This window comes from Coturnix japonica, chromosome 17 (assembly GCF_054131305.1).
Source record: "Coturnix japonica strain WE chromosome 17, WE-NBRP24, whole genome shotgun sequence".
NCBI classification, from domain to species: domain Eukaryota; kingdom Metazoa; phylum Chordata; class Aves; order Galliformes; family Phasianidae; genus Coturnix; species Coturnix japonica.
The window spans coordinates 267,643-289,554 of NC_140679.1; the positions used below are offsets into that span (position 1 = coordinate 267,643).

General features: G+C 46.9%; 1 protein-coding gene across 15 annotated transcripts in view; it reads right to left on the reverse strand.

The window, feature by feature from the left end:
* The window catches only part of LOC107307721 (ataxin-2-like protein), a 100,186-nt gene that overhangs the window by 55,686 nt on the left and 22,588 nt on the right, over positions 1 to 21,912 (reverse strand). For 11 of the 15 annotated variants that reach the window (XR_014935220.1, XR_014935218.1, XM_085518208.1 and 8 more), the window contains 4 exons: positions 18,301 to 18,410; positions 9,598 to 9,689; positions 3,894 to 4,028; positions 1,024 to 1,115 (listed from right to left, as the gene is read on the reverse strand). Coding sequence is in view for 13 of the 15 variants with exons in the window: in XM_085518208.1 (XP_085374334.1) it covers positions 1,024 to 1,115; positions 3,894 to 4,028; positions 9,598 to 9,689; positions 18,301 to 18,410 (429 nt within the window). In the remaining 2 variants the exon portion in view is untranslated. The remainder of the gene's footprint in view (positions 1 to 1,023; positions 1,116 to 3,893; positions 4,029 to 9,597; positions 9,690 to 18,300; positions 18,411 to 21,912) is intronic. The other 4 variants (XM_085518206.1, XM_085518210.1, XM_085518207.1 and 1 more) reach the window with 3 other exon arrangements.

Genomic DNA, 21,912 nt, shown 5'->3' on the forward strand with positions numbered 1-21,912 from the left:
CCCATTGGGTTATATGGGGTCCCATTGGGTTCTATGAGTTCCTATGGGGTCCCATTGGGTTCTATGGGGTCCTATGGGGTCTCACTCACCTCCGTTATGGGGTTGGGGTCCCATTGGGTTCTATGGGGTCCCATTGGGTTATATGGGGTCCCATTGGGTTCTATGGGGTCCCATTGGGTTCTATGGGGTCCTATGGGGTCTATGGGGTCCCATTGGGTTCTATGGGGTCCTATGGGGTTCTATGGGGTCCCATTGGGTTCTATGGGGTCCTATGGGGTCCCACTCACCTCCGTTATGGGGTTGGGGTCCCATTGGGTTATATGGGGTCCTATGGGGTTCCTATGGGGTCCCATTGGGTTCTATGGGGTCCTATGGGGTCCCACTCACCTCCGTTATGGGGTTGGGGTCCCATTGGGTTCTATGGGGTCCCATTGGGTTCTATGGGTTCCTATGGGGTCCCACTCACCTCCGTTATGGGGTTGGGGTCCCATTGGGTTCTATGGGGTCCCATTGGGTTCTATGGGGTCCTATGGGGTCCCACTCACCTCCGTTATGGGGTTGGGGTCCCATTGGGTTATATGGGGTCCTATGGGGTTCTATGGGGTCCCATTGGGTTATATGGGGTCCTATGGGGTTCTATGGGGTCCCATTGGGTTATATGGGGTCCTATGGGGTTCTATGGGGTCCCATTGGGTTCTATGGGGTCCTATGGGGTTCTATGGGGTCCCATTGGAGTCTATGGGGTCCTATGGGGTTCCACTCACCTCCGTTATGGGGTTGGGGTCCCATTGGGTTATATGGGGTCCTATGGGGTTCTATGGGGTCCCACTGGGTTATATGGGGTCCTATGGGGTTCTATGGGGTCCCATTGGGTTATATGGGGTCCTATGGGGTTCTATGGGGTCCCACTTGGTTATATGGGGTCCTATGGGGTTCTATGGGGTCCCATTGGGTTATATGGGGTCCTATGGGGTTCTATAGGGTCCCATTGGGTTCTATGGGGTCCTATGGGGTCCCACTCACCTCCGTTATGGGGCTGGGGTCCCATTGGGGCACATCGCAGCCCCCCAGGAGCCCCCCGAAGCCTTTGGGGCAGCGCCGCCATCTTGGGGTCCCTGTGGGGTTAATTAGAGCTCGTTAGTGTTAATTAATGGGGGTCAATGGGTTCCAATGGGTTCCTATGGGGTCAATGGGTTCCTATGGAGTTTCTTATGGGGTCAATGGAGATGAATGGGTTTCTATGGGGTCAATGGGATCCTATGGAGTCAATGGATTCCTATGGGTTCCTATGGGGTTTCTTATGGGGTCAATGGATTCCAATGGGTTCCTATGGGTTCCTATGGGGTCAGTGGGCTCCAATGGGATCCTATGGGGTTTCTTATGGGGTCAGTGGAGATCAATGGGTTCCTATGGGTTCCTATGGGGTCAGTGGGCTCCAATGGGATCCTATGGGGTTTCTTATGGGGTCAGTGGAGATAATGGGTTCCTATGGGTTCCTATGGGGTCAATGGATTCCAATGGGTTCCAATGGGGTTTCTTATGGGGTCAGTGGGTTCCAATGGGTTCCTATGGTGTCAATGGGTTCCTATGGGTCCCAATGGGTTCCTATGGGGTCAATGGGTTCCTATAGGTGTCAATGGGTTCCTATGGGGTCAGTGCGTTCCAATGGGTTCCTATGGGGTCAATGGATTCTAATGGGTTCCTATGGGGTCAATGGATTCTAATGGGTCCCTATGGGGTTCAATGGATTCTAATGGGTTCCTATGGGGTTCAATGGATTCTAATGGGTTCCTATGGGGTTCAATGGATTCTAATGGGTTCCTATGGGGTTCAATGGATTCTAATGGGTTCCTATGGGGTCAATGGATTCCAATGGGTTCCTATGGGTACAATGGGTTCCAATGGGTTCCAATGGAAACCAATGGGGTCAATGGGTTCCTATGGGGTCAGTGGGTTCCAATGGGTTCCTATGGGGTCAATGGACTCTAATGGGTTCCTATGGGGCTCAATGGATTCTAATGGGCTTCTATGGGGTCAATGGGTTCCAATGGGTTCCTATGGGGTCAATGGATTCCAATGGGTTCCTATGGGGTCAATGGATTCCAATGGGTTCCTATGGGGTCAATGGATTCTAATGGGTTCCTATGGGGTCAATGGATTCTAATGGGTTCCTATGGGTTCCAATGGGTTCCTATGGGGTCAATGGATTCCAATGGGCTCCTATGGGTTCCAATGGGTTCCTATGGGGTCAATGGATTCTAATGGGTTCCTATGGGTTCCAATGGGTTCCTATGGGGTCAATGGATTCCAATGGGTTCCTATGGGTTCCAATGGGTTCCTATGGGGTCAATGGATTCTAATGGGTTCCAATGGAAACCAATGGGTTCCTATGGGGTCAATGGATTCTAATGGGTTCCTATGGGGTCAATGGATTCCTATGGGTTCCTATGGGTTCCTATGGGGTCAATGGACTCTAATGGGTTCTTAATGGGGTCAATGGATTCTAATGGGTTCCAATGGGTTCCTATGGGGTCAATGGGTTCCTATGGGGTCAATGGGTTCCAATGGGTTCCCATGGGGTCAATGGATTCCTATGGGTTCCAATGGGTTCCTATGGGGTCAATGGACTCTAATGGGTTCTTAATGGGGTCAATGGATTCTAATGGGTTCCTATAGGTTCCTATGGGGTCAATGGGTTCCTATGGGTTCCCATGGGGTCAATGGATTCCTATGGGTTCCAATGGGTTCCTATGGGGTCAATGGGTTCCAATGGGATCAATGGGTTCCTATGGGATCAATGGAAACCAACGGGTTCCAATGGGATCAATGGGATCCTATGGGTTTCAATGGATTCCAATGGGTTCCTATGTGTTCCTATAGGGTCCCCTATAAGTATTATGGGATGTCCCCCACCTCCTTTCCTCGTCGTAATGGGTTCCAATGGGTTCCAATGGATTCCTATGGGTTCAATGGATTCTAATGGGTTCCTATGGATTCCAATGGGTTCCCATGTGTTCCTATAGGGTCATATAGGGTCAATACCCTATAAGTATTATGGGATGTCCCCCACCTGGTCTCGTCGTCGTAATGGGTTCCTATGGGGTCAATGGATTCTAATGGGTTCCTATGGGGTCAATGGATTCTAATGGGTTCCTATGGGGTCAATGGATTCTAATGGGTTCCTATGGGGTTCAATGGATTCTAATGGGTTCCTATGGGGTCAATGGATTCTAATGGGTTCCTATGGGGTTCAATGGATTCTAATGGGTTCCTATGGGGTCAATGGATTCTAATGGGTTCCTATGGGATCAATGGGTTCCAATGGGTTCCTATGGGTTCCTATGGGGTCAATGGGTTCCTATGGGGTCAATGGGTTCCTATGGGTTCCAATGGAGTCAATGGGTTTCAATAGATATCAATGGGTTCCTATGGGATCAATGGGTTCCTATGGGGTCAGTGGGCTCCAATGGGTTCCTATGGGGTTTCTTATGGGGTCAATGGAGATAATGGGTTCCTATGGATTCCAATGGGTTCCTATGGGGTTCAATGGATTCTAATGGGTTCCTATGGGGTCAATGGAAACCAATGGGTTCCTATGGGGTCAATGGATTCCAATGGGTTCCCACGTGTTCATATAGGGTCATATAGGGTCAATACCCTATAAGTATTATGGGATGTCCCCCACCTGGTCTCCTCGTCGTAATGGGTTCCTATGGGGTCAATGGGTTCCAATGGGTTCCTATGGGGTTTCTTATGGGATCAATGGAGATCAATGGGTTCCTATGGGTTCCAATGGGTTCCAATGGGGTTCAATGGATTCCAATGGGTTCCTATGTGTTCCTATAGGGTCATATAGGGTCAATACCCTATAAGTATTATGGGATGTGCCCCACCTGGTCTCCTCGTCGTCGTTCTCCATGGCGACGCGCAGCCTGTACTGGGAGCTGCCCTCGATCTCACGAGCCAATTGGGCGGCACGAGCCTGGCGCTGCCGGAACCCCAAGGAGTCATCGCGGGGTAATGGGACCCTATGGGGGAACACAAACCATATAGGGTTATGGGGGCAATATAGGGGCAATAGGGACCATGTATGGGGTGTATAGGGGTAATAGGGGCTGTATAGGGGGTAATAGGGGCTGTATAGGGGGGAATAGGGACCCTATAAGGGTATGGGATGCCCTCCGAGTCATCGCGGGGTAATGGGACCCTATGGGGGAACAGAAACCCTATAGGGTTATAGGGGCACTATAGGGGGGATAGGGACCATATATGGGGTGTATAGGGGTAATAGGGGCTGTATAGGGGGGAATAGGGGCCGTATAGGGGGGAATAGGGACCCTATAAGGGTATGGGATGCCCTCCGAGTCATTGCGGGGCAATGGGGCCCTATAGGGGAACAGAAACCCTATAAGGTTATAGGGGCACTATAGGGACCATATATGGGGTATATAGGGGTAATAGGGGCTGTATAGGGGGGAATAGGGACATCCGAGTCATCGCGGGGCAATGGGACCCTATAGGGGAACAGAAACCCTATAAGGGAACAGAAACCCTATAGGGTTAGAGGGGATATAGGGACCATATATGGGGTGTATAATGGTAATAGGGGCTGTATAGGGGGTAATAGTGGCTGTATAGGGGGGAATAGGGGCTGTATAGGGGGGAATAGGGACATCTGAGTCATCGCGGGGCAATGGGACCCTATAGGGGAACAGAAACCCTATAAGGTTATAGGGGCACTATAGGGACCATATATGGGGTGTATAGGGGTAATAGGGGCTGTATAGGGGGGAATAGGGACCCTATAAGGGTATGGGATGCCCTCCGAGTCATCACGGGGCAGTGGGACCCTATAGGGGAACAGAAACCCTATAGGGGAACAGAAACCCTATAGGGGAACAGAAACCCTATAGGGTTATGGGGGATATAGGGACCATATATGGGGTGTGTAGGGGTATTATAGGGAATATAGAGACCCTATAGGGGGGAATAGGGACCCTATAAGGGTATGGGATGCCCTCTGAGTCATCGCGGGGCAATGGGACCCTATAGGGGAACAGAAACCCTATAGGGTTACAGGGGCACTATAGGGACCATATATGGGGTGTATAGGGGTAATAGGGGCTGTATAGGGGGTAATAGGGGCTGTATGGGGGGGAATAGGGACCCTATAAGGGTATGGGATGGCCTCCGAGTCATCACGGGGCAATGGGACCCTATGGGGGAACAGAAACCCTATAAGGGAACAGAAACCCTATAGGGTTATGGGGGATATAGGGGCAATAGGGACCATATATGGGGTGTATAGGGGATCTAGAGGAGATATAGGGACCCTATAAGGGTATGGGATGCCCTCCGAGTCATCGCGGGGTAATGGGACCCTATAGGGGAACAGAAACCCTATGGGGGAACAGAAACCCTATAAGGGAACAGAAACCCTATAGGGTTATAGGGGATATAGGGATCCTCTATAGGGCATTATAGGAGCTATAGGGACCCTATAATGGTATGGGATGCCCTCCAAGTCATTCGCGGGGTAATGGGACCCTATAGGGGAACAGAAACCCTATAAGGTTATAGGGGATATAGGGACCATATATGGGGTGTATAGGGGTAATAGGGGCTGTATAGGGGTAATAGGGGCTGTATAGGGGGGAATAGGGACATCTGAGTCATCGCGGGGTAATGGGACCCTATGGGGGAACAGAAACCCTATAAGGGAACAGAAACCCTATAGGGTTATAGGGGATATAGGGGCAATAGGGACCATGTATGGGGTGTATAGGGGATCTAGAGGAGATATAGGGACCCTATAAGGGTATGGGATGGCCTCCAAGTCATCGCGGGGTAATGGGACCCTATAGGGGAACAGAAACCCTATAAGGTTATAGGGGCACTATAGGGACCATATATGGGGTGTATAGGGGTAATAGGGGCACTATAGGGGTAATAGGGGCTGTATAGGGGGGAATAGGGACCCTATAAGGGTATGGGATGCCCTCCGAGTCATCGCGGGGTAATGGGACCCTATAGGGGAACAGAAACCCTATAGGGTTAGAGGGGATATAGGGACCATATATGGGGTGCGTAGGGGTAATAGGGATCCTCTATGGGGTGTATAGGGGATCTAGAGGAGATATAGGGACCCTATAGGGGCACTATAGGGGTAATAGGGGCTGTATAGGGGGGAATAGGGACCCTATAAGGGTATGGGTTGCCCTCCGAGTCATCGTGGGGCAGCGGGACCCTATAGGGGAACAGAAACCCTATAGGGTTATAGGGGCAATATAGGGGGGATAGGGACCATGTATGGGGTGTATAGGGGTAATAGGGGCTGTATAGGGGGGAATAGGGGCTGTATAGGGGGGAATAGGGACCCTATAAGGGTATGGGATGCCCTCCGAGTCATCGCGGGGTAATGGGACCCTATGGGGGAACAGAAACCCTATAAGGGAACAGAAACCCTATAGGGTTATGGGGGATATAGGGACCATATATGGGGTGTATAGGGGTAATAGGGGCTGCATAGGGGGGAATAGGGGCTGTATAGGGGGGAATAGGGGCTGTATAGGGGGTAATAGGGGCTGTATAGGGGGGATATGGACCCTATAAGGGTATGGGATGCCCTCCGAGTCATTGCGGGGCAATGGGACCCTATAGGGGAACAGAAACCCTATAGGGTTATGGGGGATATAGGGACCATATATGGGGTGTATAGGGGTAATAGGGGCTGTATAGGGGGGAATAGGGGCTGTATAGGGGGTAATAGGGGCTGTATGGGGGGGAACAGGGACATCCAAGTCATCGCGGGGTAATGGGACCCTATGGGGGAACACAAACCATATAGGGTTATAGGGGATATAGGGACCATATATGGGGTGTATAGGGGTAATAGGGGCTGTATAGGGGGGAATAGGGGCTGTATAGGGGGGGATATGGATCCTATAAGGGTATGGGATGCCCTCCGAGTCATCACGGGGCAGTGGGACCCTATAGGGGAACAGAAACCCTATAAGGGAACAGAAACCCTATAGGGTTATGGGGGATATAGGGACCATATATGGGGTGTATAGGGGATCTATGGGGTATTATAGGAGTAATAGGGATCCTATAAGGGTATGGGATGCCCTCTGAGTCATCGCGGGGTAATGGGACCCTATAGGGGAACACAAACCCTATGGGGGAACAGAAACCCTATAAGGGAACAGAAACCCTATAGGGTTATAGGGGATATAGGGATCCTCTATAGGGCATTATAGGAGCTATAGGGATCCTATAAGGATATGGGATGCCCTCCGAGTCATTGTGGGGCAATGGGACCCTATGGGGGAACAGAAACCCTATAGGGGAACAGAAACCCTATAAGGGAACAGAAACCCTATAGGGTTATGGGGGATATAGGGACCATATATGGGGTGTATAGGGGTAATAGGGGCTGTATAGGGGGGAATAGGGGCTGTATAGGGGGGAATAGGGACATCCGAGTCATCACGGGGTAATGGGACCCTATGGGGGAACAGAAACCCTATAAGGGAACAGAAACCCTATAGGGTTATAGGGGATATAGGGGCAATAGGGACCATGTATGGGGTGTATAGGGGATCTAGAGGAGATATAGGGACCCTATAAGGGTATGGGATGCCCTCCGAGTCATCGCGGGGTAATGGGACCCTATAGGGGAACAGAAACCCTATGGGGGAACAGAAACCCTATAGGGTTAGAGGGGCAATATAGGGGGGATAGGGACCATATATGGGGTGGATAAGGGGTCTTTATGGGGTCCCATAGGGTTTGAGGGTCTTTATGGGGTCCTTATAGGGTCCTATAGGACTTATGGGGTCCTTATAGGGTCCCATAGGGTTTGGGGGTCCTTATAGGGTCCCATAGGGTTTGAGGGTCTTTATGGGGTCCCATAGGGTTTATGGGGTCCTTATAGGGTCCCATAGGGTTTGGGGCTCTGTATGGGGTTTGGGGGTCCTTATAGGGTCCCATAGGGTTTATGGGGTCCTTATAGGGTCCCATAGGGTTTATGGGGTCCTTATGGGGTCCCATAGGGTTTATGGGGTCCTTATAGGGTCCCATAGGGTTTGTGGGGTCCTTATAGGGTCCCATAGGGTTTGAGGGTCTTTATGGGGTATGGGTGTCCTTATGGGGTCCCATAGGGTTTGAGGGTCTTTATGGGGTCCTATGGGGTTTATGGGGTCCTTATAGGGTCCAATAGGGTTTGAGGGTCTTTATGGGGTCCTATAGGGTTTATAGGAACCTTATGGGGTCCTTTAGGTTTCATGGGGTCCTATAGGGTTTATGGGGTCCTTATAGGGTCCCATAGGGTTTGAGGGTCTTCATGGGGTATGGGTATCCTTATGGGGTCCTATAGGGTTTATAGGAACTTTATGGGGTCCTATAGGGTTTATGGGGTCCTATAGGGTTTATGGGGTCCTTATAGGGTCCCATAGGGTTTGGGGGTCCTTATTGGGTCCAATAGGGTTTGAGGGTCTTTATGGGGTCCTATAGGGTTTAAAGGAACCTTCTGGGGTCCTATAGGGTTTATGGGGTCCTATAGGGTTTATGGGGTCCTATAGGGTTTATGGGGACCTTATGGGGTCCTATAGGGTTTATGGGGTCCTATATTGTTTATAGGGACCTTATGGAGTCCTATAGCTTTTATGGGGTCCTATAGGGTTTATAGGGACATTATGGGGTCCTATAGGGTTTATGGGGTCCTTATAGGGTCCCATAGGGTTTGGGGCTCTGTATGGGGTTTGGGGGTCCTTATAGGGTCCCATAGGATTTATGGGGTCCTTATAGGGTCCAATAGGGTTTGAGGGTCTTTATGGGGTCCTATAGGGTTTATAGGAACCTTATGGGGTCCTTTAGGTTTCATGGGGTCCTATAGGGTTTATGGGGTCCTTATAGGGTCCCATAGGGTTTGGGGGTCCTTATTGGGTCCAATAGGGTTTGATGGTCTTTATGGGGTCCTATGGGGTTTATGGGGTCCTTATAGGGTCCCATAGGGTTTGGGGGTCCTTACAGGGTCCAATAGGGTTTGAGGGTCTTTATGGGGTCCTATAGGGTTTATAGGAACCTTATGGGGTCCTATAGGTTTTATGGGGTCCTATAGGGTTTATGGGGTCCTTATAGGGTCCCATAGGGTTTGGGGGTCCTTATAGGGTCCAATAGGGTTTGAGGGTCTTTATGGGGTCCTATAGGGTTTAAAGGAACCTTCTGGGGTCCTATAGGGTTTATGGGGTCCTATAGGGTTTATGGGGTCCTATAGGGTTTATGGGGACCTTATGGGGTCCTATAGGGCTTATGGGGTCCTATATTGTTTATAGGGACCTTATTGAGTCCTATAGCTTTTATGGGGTCCTATAGGGTTTATAGGGACATTATGGGGTCCTATAGGGTTTATGGGGTCCTTATAGGGTCCCATAGGATTTATGGGTTCCTTATAGGGTCCCATAGGGTTTATGGGGTCCTTATGGGGTCCTATAGGGTTTATGGGTTTCTTATAGGGTCCCACAGGGTTTGTGGGGTATGGGTGTCTTTATGGGGTCCTATAGGGTTTATGGGGTCCTTATAGGGTCGCAGACTCACGTGTAAGCCGCCAGGCTGCTGTCGTAGGTGGTTTTGACCCCATAATTCTCCTCGTTGAAGCGAAACATCTCAGCGGGATCCCAACCATTGGACTGGGAACCAAAAACCCCATAAATGACCCCAAAAAGACCCTATAAAACCCCATAAAAACCCCATAAACCCAGAAAGGACCCCATAAAGACCCTATAAAACCCCATAAAAACCCCATAAACCCCATAAAAACCCCATAAAGACCCTATAAAACCCCATAAAACCCCATAAAAACCCCATAAACCCAGAAAGGACCCCATAAAGACCCTATAAAACCCCATAAAAACCCCATAAACCCCATAAAAACCCCATAAAGACCCTATAAAACCCCATAAAACCCCATAAAAACCCCATAAACCCAGAAAGGACCCCATAAAGACCCTATAAAACCCCATAAAAACCCCATAAAAACCCCATAAAGACCCTATAAAACCCCATAAAAACCCCATAAAAACCCCATAGACCCAGAATGGACCCCATAAAGACCCTATAAAACCCCATAAAAACCCCATAAAAACCCCATAAAGACCCTATAAAACCCCATAAAAACCCCATAAAAACCCCATAGACCCAGAATGGACCCCATAAAGACCCTATAAAACCCCATAAAAACCCCATAAACCCAGAAAGGACCCCAGAAAGACCCTATAAAACCCCATAAAAACCCCATAAACCCAGAAAGGACCCCATAAAGACCCTATAAAACCCCATAAAAACCCCATAAAAACCCCATAAACCCAGAAAGGACCCCATAAAGACCCTATAAAACCCCATAAAGACCCTATAAAACCCCATAAAGACCCTATAAAACCCCATAAAAACCCCATAAACCCAGAAAGGACCCCATAAAGACCCTATAAAACCCCATAAAAACCCCATAAACCCAGAAAGGACCCCAGAAAGACCCTATAAAACCCCATAAAAACCCCATAAACCCAGAAAGGACCCCATAAAGACCCTATAAAACCCCATAAAAACCCCATAAAAACCCCATAAACCCAGAAAGGACCCCATAAAGACCCTATAAAACCCCATAAAAACCCCATAAACCCCATAAAAACCCCATAAAGACCCTATAAAACCCCATAAAAACCCCATAAACCCAGAAAGGACCCCATAAAGACCCTATAAAACCCCATAAAAACCCCATAAACCCCATAAAAACCCCATAAAGACCCTATAAAACCTCATAAAAACCCCATAAACCCAGAAAGGACCCCATAAAGACCCTATAAAACCCCATAAAAACCCCATAAAAACCCCATAAAGACCCTATAAAACCCCATAAAAACCCCATAAAAACCCCATAAAGACCCTATAAAACCCCATAAAAACCCCATAAACCCCATAAAAACCCCATAAAGACCCTATAAAACCCCATAAAAACTCCATAAAAACCCCATAAAGACCCTATAAAACCCCATAAAAACCCCATAAAAACCCCATAAAAACCCCATAAAGACCCTATAAAACCCCATAAAAACCCCATAAGGACCCACAAAGGACCCCATAAAGACCCTATAAAACCCCATAAAAACCCCATAAAAAACCCATAAAGACCCTATAAAACCCCATAAAAACCCCATAAACCCAGAAAGGACCCCATAAAGACCCTATAAAACCCCATAAAAACCCCATAAACCCCATAAAAACCCCATAAAGACCCTATAAAACCCCATAAAAACCCCATAAACCCAGAAAGGACCCCATAAAGACCCTATAAAACCCCATAAAAACCCCATAAAAACCCCATAAAGACCCTATAAAACCCCATAAAAACCCCATAAAAACCCCATAAAGACCCTATAAAACCCCATAAAAACCCCATAAACCCCATAAAAACCCCATAAAGACCCTATAAAACCCCATAAAAACTCCATAAAAACCCCATAAAGACCCTATAAAACCCCATAAAAACCCCATAAAAACCCCATAAAAACCCCATAAAGACCCTATAAAACCCCATAAAAACCCCATAAAAACCCCATAAAGACCCTATAAAACCCCATAAAAACCCCATAAACCCAGAAAGGACCCCATAAAGACCCTATAAAACCCCATAAAAACCCCATAAACCCCATAAAAACCCCATAAAGACCCTATAAAACCCCATAAAAACCCCATAAACCCAGAAAGGACCCCATAAAGACCCTATAAAACCCCATAAAAACCCCATAAACCCAGAAAGGACCCCATAAAGACCCTATAAAACCCCATAAAAACCCCATAAACCCAGAAAGGACCCCATAAGGACCCTATAACCCCATAAGGACCCTATAAACCCCATAAAAACCCCATAAACCCAGAAAGGACCCCATAAAGACCCTATAAAACCCCATAAAAACCCCATAAGGACCCCATAAAGACCCTATAAAACCCCATAAAAACCCCATAAACCCAGAAAGGACCCCATAAGGACCCTATAACCCCATAAGGACCCTATAAACCCCATAAAAACCCCATAAACCCAGAAAGGACCCCATAAAGACCCTATAAAACCCCATAAAAACCCCATAAAAACCCCATAAAGACCCTATAAAACCCCATAAAAACCCCATAAACCCAGAAAGGACCCCATAAAGACCCTATAAAACCCCATAAAAACCCCATAAAAACCCCATAAAGACCCTATAAAACCCCATAAAAACCCCATAAACCCCATAAAAACCCCATAAAGACCCTATAAAACCCCATAAAAACCCCATAAAAACCCCATAAACCCAGAAAGGACCCCATAAAGACCCTATAAAACCCCATAAAAACCCCATAAAAACCCCATAAAGACCCTATAAAACCCCATAAAAACCCCATAAGGACCCTATAAGGACCCTATAAAGTCCCTATAAACCCCATAAAAACCCCAAATCCTATAAAAACCCCTTGAAACCCCATAAAAACCCTATAAACCCCAAAAGGACCATATAAGGACCCTATAAGCACCCCATAAGACCTCAAAACCCCATAAAAACTCCATAAAACCCCTATAAGGACCCCATAGGGATCATATATGACCCTATAATCCCTATAAGGACCCCATAAAACCCATAAGGACCCTATAAGGACACTATAAACCCCATAAGGGCCCTATAAACCCTGTAAGGACCCTATAAACCCCATAAGGACCCTATAAACCCCATAAGGACCCTATAAGCCCCATAAGGACCCTATAAGCCCCATAAGGACCCTATAAACCCCATAAGGACCCCATAAACCCAATAAGGACCCTATAAACCCCATAAGGGCCCTATAAACCCTGTAAGGACCCCACAAGGACCCTATAAACCCCATAAGGACCCTATAAACCCAATAAGGACCCTATAAACCCCATAAGGACCCCATAAGCCCCATAAGGACCCTATAAACCCCATAAGGGCCCTATAAACCCCATAAGGACCCTATAAACCCCATAAGGACCCTATAAACCCAATAAGGACCCTATAAACCCCATAAGGACCCTATAAACCCCATAAGGACCCTATAAACCCCATAAGGACCCTATAAACCCCATAAGCACCCTATAAACCCCATAAGCACCCTATAAACCCCATAAGGACCCTATAAACCCCATAAGGACCCCATAAGGACCCTATAAACCCCATAAGGACCCTATAAACCCCATAAGGACCCCATAAGGACCCTATAACCCCATAAGGACTCTATAAACCCCATAAGGACCCTATAAACCCCATAAGGACCCTATAGACCCTATAACCCCATAAGGACCCCATAAGGACCCTATAGACCCCATAAGGACCCCATAAGGACCCTATAAACCCCATAAGGACCCTATAAACCCCATAAGGACCCCATAAGGACCCTATAACCCCATAAGGACCCTATAAGGACCCTATAACCCCATAAGGACCCCATAAGGACCCTATAAACCCCATAAGGACCCTATAGACCCCATAAGGACCCCATAAAGACCCTATAAAACCCCATAAAAACCCCATAAACCCAGAAAGGACCCCATAAAGACCCTATAAAACCCCATAAAAACCCCATAAACCCCATAAAAACCCCATAAAGACCCTATAAAACCCCATAAAAACCCCATAAAAACCCCATAAAGACCCTATAAAACCCCATAAAAACCCCATAAAAACCCCATAAAAACCCCATAAAGACCCTATAAAACCTCATAAAAACCCCATAAACCCAGAAAGGACCCCATAAAGACCCTATAAAACCCCATAAAAACCCCATAAACCCAGAAAGGACCCCATAAAGACCCTATAAAACCCCATAAAAACCCCATAAACCCAGAAAGGACCCCATAAAGACCCTATAAAACCCCATAAACCCTATAAGGACCCTATAAACCCCATAAGGACCCTATAAACCCTGTAAGGACCCTATAAACCCTGTAAGGACCCTATAAACCCTGTAAGGACCCCATAAAGACCCTATAAAACCCCATAAAAACCCCATAAACCCAGAAAGGACCCCATAAAGACCCTATAAAACCCCATAAAAACCCCATAAAAACCCCATAAAGACCCTATAAAACCCCATAAAAACCCCATAAACCCCATAAAGACCCTATAAAACCCCATAAAAACCCCATAAACCCAGAAAGGACCCCATAAAGACCCTATAAAACCCCATAAAAACCCCATAAACCCCATAAAAACCCCATAAAGACCCTATAAAACCCCATAAAAACCCCATAAACCCCATAAAAACCCCATAAAGACCCTATAAAACCCCATAAAAACCCCATAAACCCAGAAAGGGCCCCATAAAGACCCTATAAAACCCCATAAAAACCCCATAAAACCCCATAAAGACCCTATAAAACCCCATAAAAACCCCATAAACCCAGAAAGGACCCCATAAAGACCCTATAAAACCCCATAAAAACCCCATAAAAACCCCATAAACCCAGAAAGGACCCCATAAAGACCCTATAAAACCCCATAAAAACCCCATAAAAACCCCATAAAGACCCTATAAAACCCCATAAAAACCCCATAAAGACCCTATAAAACCCCATAAACCCTATAAGGACCCTATAAACCCCATAAGGACCCTATAAAACCCATAAGGACCCTATAAACCCCATAAGGACCCCATAAAGACCCTATAAAACCCCATAAAAACCCCATAAACCCAGAAAGGACCCCATAAAGACCCTATAAAACCCCATAAAAACCCCATAAACCCAGAAAGGACCCCATAAAGACCCTATAAAACCCCATAAAAACCCCATAAACCCCATAAAGACCCTATAAACCCCATAAAAACCCCATAAACCCAGAAAGGACCCCATAAAGACCCTATAAAACCCCATAAACGCAGAAAGGACCCCATAAAGACCCTATAAAACCCCATAAAAACCCCATAAAAACCCCATAAACCCAGAAAGGACCCCATAAAGACCCTATAAAACCCCATAAACCCAGAAAGGATCCCATAAAGACCCTATAAAACCCCATAAAAACCCCATAAACCCCATAAAAACCCCATAAAGACCCTATAAAACCCCATAAAAACCCCATAAAAACCCCATAAAGACCCTATAAAACCCCATAAAAACCCCATAAACCCAGAAAGGACCCCATAAAGACCCCATAAAACCCCATAAAAACCCCATAAAGACCCTATAAAACCCCATAAAAACCCCATAAACCCCATAAAAACCCCATAAAGACCCTATAAAACCCCATAAAAACCCCATAAGGACCCTATAAGGACCCTATAAAGTCCCTATAAACCCCATAAAAACCCCAAATCCTATAAAAACCCCTTAAATCCCCATAAAAACCCTATAAACCCCATAAGGACCATATAAGGACCCTATAAGCACCCCATAAGGTCTCTATAAACCCCATAGAAACCATGTAAGGACCCTATAAGCACCCCATAAGACCTCAAAACCCCATAAAAACTCCATAAAACCCCTATAAGGACCCCATAGGGATCATATATGACCCTATAATCCCTATAAGGACCCCATAAAACCCATAAGGACCCTATAAGGACCCTATAAACCCCATAAGGGCCCTATAAAACCTGTAAGGACCCTATAAGGACCCTATAAACCCTATAAGGACCCTATAGACCCCATAAAGACCCCATAAGCCCCATAAGGACCCTATAAACCCCATAAGGACCCTATAAACCCCATAAGGACCCCATAAGGACCCTATAAACCCCATAAGGACCCTATAAACCCCATAAGGACCCCATAAGGACCCTATAACCCCATAAGGACCCTATAAACCCCATAAGGACCCTATAAACCCCATAAGGACCCCATAAGGACCCTATAAAACCCATAAGGACCCTATAAACCCCATAAGGACCCTATAAACCCCATAAGGACCCTATAACCCCATAAGGACCCTATAAACCCCATAAGGACCCTATAAGGACCCTATAAACCCCATAAGCACCCTATAACCCCATAAGGACCCTATAAGGACCCTATAAGGACCCTATAAACCCCATAAGGACCCTATAAACCCCATAAGGACCCTATAAACCCCATAAAGACCCTATAAACCCCATAAGGACCCCATAAGGACCCTATAAACCCCATAAGGACCCTATAAACCCCATAAGGACCCTATAAACCCCATAAAAACCCCATAAGGACCCTATAACCCCATAAGGACCCTATAAACCCCATAAGGACCCTATAAGGACCCTATAAACCCCATAAGCACCCTATAACCCCATAAGGACCCTATAAGGACCCTATAAGGACCCTATAAGGACCCTATAAGGACCCTATAAGGACCCTATAAACCCCATAAGCACCCTATAAACCCCATAAGGACCCTATAACCCCATAAGGGCCCTATAAGGACCCCATAAAAACCCTATAAACCCCATAAGGACCCTATAAACCCCCATAAGGACCCCATAAGGACCCTATAACCCCATAAGGACCCAATAAACCCCATAAGGACCCTAGAAACCCCATAAGCACCCTATAAACCCCATAAGGACCCCATAAGGACCCTATAAACCCCATAAGGACCCTATAAACCCCATAAGGACCCTATAGACCCTATAAGGACCCCATAAGGACCCTATAGACCCCATAATGACCCTATAAACCCCATAAGCACCCTATAAACCCCATAAGGACCCTATAAACCCCATAAGGACCCTATAAACCCCATAAGGACCCCATAAGGACCCTATAAATCCCATAAGGACCCTATAAACCCCATAAGGACCCTATAAGGACCCTATAACCCCATAAGGACCCTATAAACCCCATAAGGACCCTATAAACCCCATAAGCACCCTATAAACCCCATAAGGACCCTATAACCCCATAAGGACCCTATAAGGACCCCATAAGGACCCTATAAACCCCATAAGGACCCTATAAACCCCATAAGGACCCTATAACCCCATAAGGACCCTATAAACCCCATAAGGACCCCATAAGGACCCTATAAACCCCATAAGGTCCCTATAAACCCCATAAGGACACTATAAACCCCAAAAGGACCCCATAAGGACCCTATAACCCCATAAGGACCCTATAAACCCCATAAGGACCCTATAAGGACCCTATAAACCCCATAAGCACCCTATAACCCCATAAGGACCCTATAAGGACCCTATAAGGACCCTATAAGGACCCTATAAGGACCCTATAAACCCCATAAGGACCCTAGAAACCCCATAAGCACCCTATAAACCCCATAAGGACCCCATAAGGACCCTATAAACCCCATAAGGACCCTAGAAACCCCATAAGCACCCTATAAACCCCATAAGGACCCCATAAGGACCCTATAAACCCCATAAGGACCCTATAAACCCCATAAGGACCCTATAGACCCTATAAGGACCCCATAAGGACCCTATAGACCCCATAATGACCCTATAAACCCCATAAGCACCCTATAAACCCCATAAGGACCCTATAAACCCCATAAGGACCCCATAAGGACCCTATAGACCCCATAAGGACCCCATAAGGACCCTATAGACCCCATAAGGACCCCATAAGGACCCCATAAGGACCCTATAAACCCCATAAGGACCCTATAAACCCTATAAGGACCCTATAACCCCATAATGACCCTATAACCCCATAAGGACCCTATAAACCCCATAAGGACCCCATAAGGACCCTATAACCCCATAAGGACCCTATAAACCCATAAGGACCCTATAAACCCCATAAGGACCCTATAAACCCCATAAGGACCCTATAAACCCCATAAGGACCCTATAAACCCCATAAGGACCCTATAAACCCCATAAGGACCCTATAAACCCCATAAGGACCCCATAAGGACCCTATAAACCCCATAAGGACCCTATAAACCCCATAAGGACCCTATAAACCCCATAAGCACCCTATAAACCCCATAAGGACCCCATAAGGACCCTATAACCCCATAAGGACCCTATAAGGACCCTATAACCCCATAAGGACCCTATAAGGACCCTATAACCCCATAAGGACCCTATAAGCCCCATAAGGACCCCATAAGGACCCCATAAGCCCCATAAGGACCCTATAAACCCCCTAAGGACCCTATAAACCCCATAAGGACCCTATAAACCCCATAAGGACCCTATAAACCCCATAAGGACCCTATAAACCCCATAAGGACCCTATAAACCCCATAAGGACCCTATAACCCCATAAGGACCCTATAGACCCCATAATGACCCTATATGGCCCCATATAGTTACAGTATCAGCCTCCAGGTCGCAGTCGTTGTCCCCGTCGGCTCCGTCCCATCGTTGCAGCGCGGCCCCATAACGGACCCCATGGGAACGGGACCCCACAGCCGCCACCTGGTCTGAGAGACCCCATAGAAACACATAGAGACCCATAGAATCCCATAGAACCCCATATAACCCCATAGGATCCCATATAACCCTATATAACCCCATAGGATCCCGTATAACCCCATAGGATCCCATATAACCCCATAGGATCCCATATAACCCCATATAACCCCATAGGATCCCATATAACCCCATATAACCCCATAGGATCCCATATAACCCCATAGAATCCCATATAACCCCATAGGATCCCATAGAACCCCATAGGATCCCATATAACCCCATAGGATACCATAGAACCCCATAGGATCCCACAGAACCCCATAGGATCCCATATAACCCCATAAAGCCCCATAGAATCCTATATAACCCCATAGGATCCCATATAACCCCATATAACCCCATAGAACCCCATAGGATCCCATAGAACCCCATAGGATCCCATATAACCCCATAGAACCCCATAGAGCCCCATAGAATCCCATATAACCCCATATAACACCATAGGATCCCATATAACCCCATAGGATCCCATAGGAGCCCATAGGATAACATATAACCCCATACGATCCCATATAACCCCATAGAACCCCATAGAGCCCCATAGAATCCTATATAACCCCATAGGATCCCATATAACCCCATAGGATACCATAGAACCCCATAGGATACCATAGAACCCCATAGGATACCATATAACCCCATATAACCCCATAGAATCCCATATAACCCTATATAACCCCACAGAATCCCATATAACCCCATAAGATACCATAGAACCCCATAGAACCCCATAGAGCCCCACAGAATCCCATATAACCCCATAGAGCCCCGTAGAGTCCCATAGAGACCTATAGAATCCCATATAACCCTATATAACCCCATAGAATCCCATATAACCCCATAGAATCCCATATAACCCCATAGGATCCCATAGAACCCCATAGGATCCCATAGAACCCTATATAACCCCATAGTATCCCATATAACCCGATAGAGCCCCATAGACACACACAGAGACCCATAGAATCCCATAGAACCCCATAGGATCCCATAGAACCCCATAGGATCCCATAGAACCCCATAGGATCCCATATAACCCCATAAAGCCCCATAGAATCCTATATAACCCCATAGGATCCCATATAACCCCATATAACCCCATAGGATCCCATAGAACCCCATAGGATCCCATATAACCCCATAGAATCCCATATAACCCCATAGGATCCCATAGAATCCCATAGAGCCCCATAGGATCCCATATAACCCCATAGAATCCCATATAACCCCATAGGATCCCATAGAACCCCATAGGATCCCATAGAACCCCATAGAACCCCATAGGATCCCATATAACCCCATATAACCCCATAGGATCCCATATAACCCCATAGGATCCCATATAACCCCATATAACCCCATAGGATCCCATATAACCCTATATAACCCCATAGGATCCCGTATAACCCCATAGGATCCCATATAACCCCATAGGATCCCATATAACCCCATAGGATCCCATATAACCCCATATAACCCCATAGGATCCCATATAACCCCATAGGATCCCATATAACCCCATATAACCCCATAGGATCCCATATAACCCCATAGGATCCCATATAACCCCATATAACCCCATAGGATCCCATATAACCCTATATAACCCCATAGGATCCCGTATAACCCCATAGGATCCCGTATAACCCCATAGAATCCCATATAACCCCATAGGATCCCATATAACCCCATAGGATCCCATATAACCCCATATAACCCCATAGGATCCCATATAACCCCATATAACCCCATAGGATCCCATATAACCCCATAGAATCCCATATAACCCCATAGGATCCCATATAACCCCATATAACCCCATAGGATCCCATATAACCCCATAGGATCCCGTATAACCCCATAGAATCCCATATAACCCCATAGGATCCCATATAACCCCATAGGATCCCATATAACCCCATATAACCCCATAGGATCCCATATAACCCCATATAACCCCATAGGATCCCATATAACCCCATAGAATCCCATATAACCCCATAGGATCCCATATAACCCCATAGGATCCCATATAACCCCATATAACCCCATAGGATCCCATATAACCCCATAGAATCCCATATAACCCCATAGGATCCCACATAACCCCATAGGATCCCATATAACCCCATAGGATCCCACATAACCCCATAGGATCCCATATAACCCCATAGGATACCATAGAACCCCATAGGATCCCATATAACCCCATAGGATCCCATAGAACCCTATATAACCCCATAGGATCCCATATAACCCCATAGAGATCACATAGAGCCCCATAGGATCCCATAGAACCCCATAGGATCCCATATAACCCCATATAACCCCATAGGATCCAATAGAACCCCATAGGATCCCATATCACCCCATAGGATCCCATAGAACCCCAAAGGATCCCACATAACCCCATAGGATCCCATATAACCCCATAGAATCCCATATAACCCCATAGGATCCCATAGAACCCCATAGGATCCCATATAACCCCATAGAATCCCATATAACCCTAATAACCCCACATAACCCCATAGGATCCCATATAACCCCATAGAGACCCCATAGAAACACATAGAGCCCCATAACGGACCCCATGGGCACGGGACCCCACAGCGGCCACCTGGTCTGAGAGACCCCAAACATGACCCCATAGAACCCCATAGAAACACATAGAGACCCATAGAATCCCATATAACCCCATAGGATCCCATATAACCCCATAGGATCCCATATAACCCCATATAACCCCATAGGATCCCATATAACCCCATAGGATCCCATATAACCCCATAGGATCCCATATAACCCCATAGGATCCCATAGAACCCTAATAACCCCATAGAATCCCATATAACCCTAAAAACCCCATAGAACCCCATAGGATCCCATATAACCCCATAGAGACCCCATAGAAACACATAGAGCCCCATAGAGCCCCATAGGATCCCATATAACCCCATAGGATCCCACAGAACCCCATAGGATACCATATAACCCCATATAACCCCATAGGATTCCATATAACCCCATAGGATCCCACATAACCCCATAGGATCCCATAGAACCCCATAGGATACCACAGAACCCCATAGGATCCCATAGAACCCCATAGGATCCCATAGGATTCAATAGGATCCCACAGAACCCCATAGGATCCCATAGAACCCCATAGGATACCATAGAACCCCATAGGATCCCATATAACCCCATATAACCCCATAGGATCCCATAGAACCCCATAGGATCCCACATAACCCCATAGGATCCCACATAACCCCATAGGATCCCATAGAACCCCATAGAATCCCATATAACCCCATAGGATCCCATATAACCCCATAGGATCCCATAGAACCCCATAGGATCCCATAGGATCCCACATAACCCCATAGGATCCCATAGAACCCCATAGGATCCCATAGAACCCCATAGAGACCCCATAGAAACACA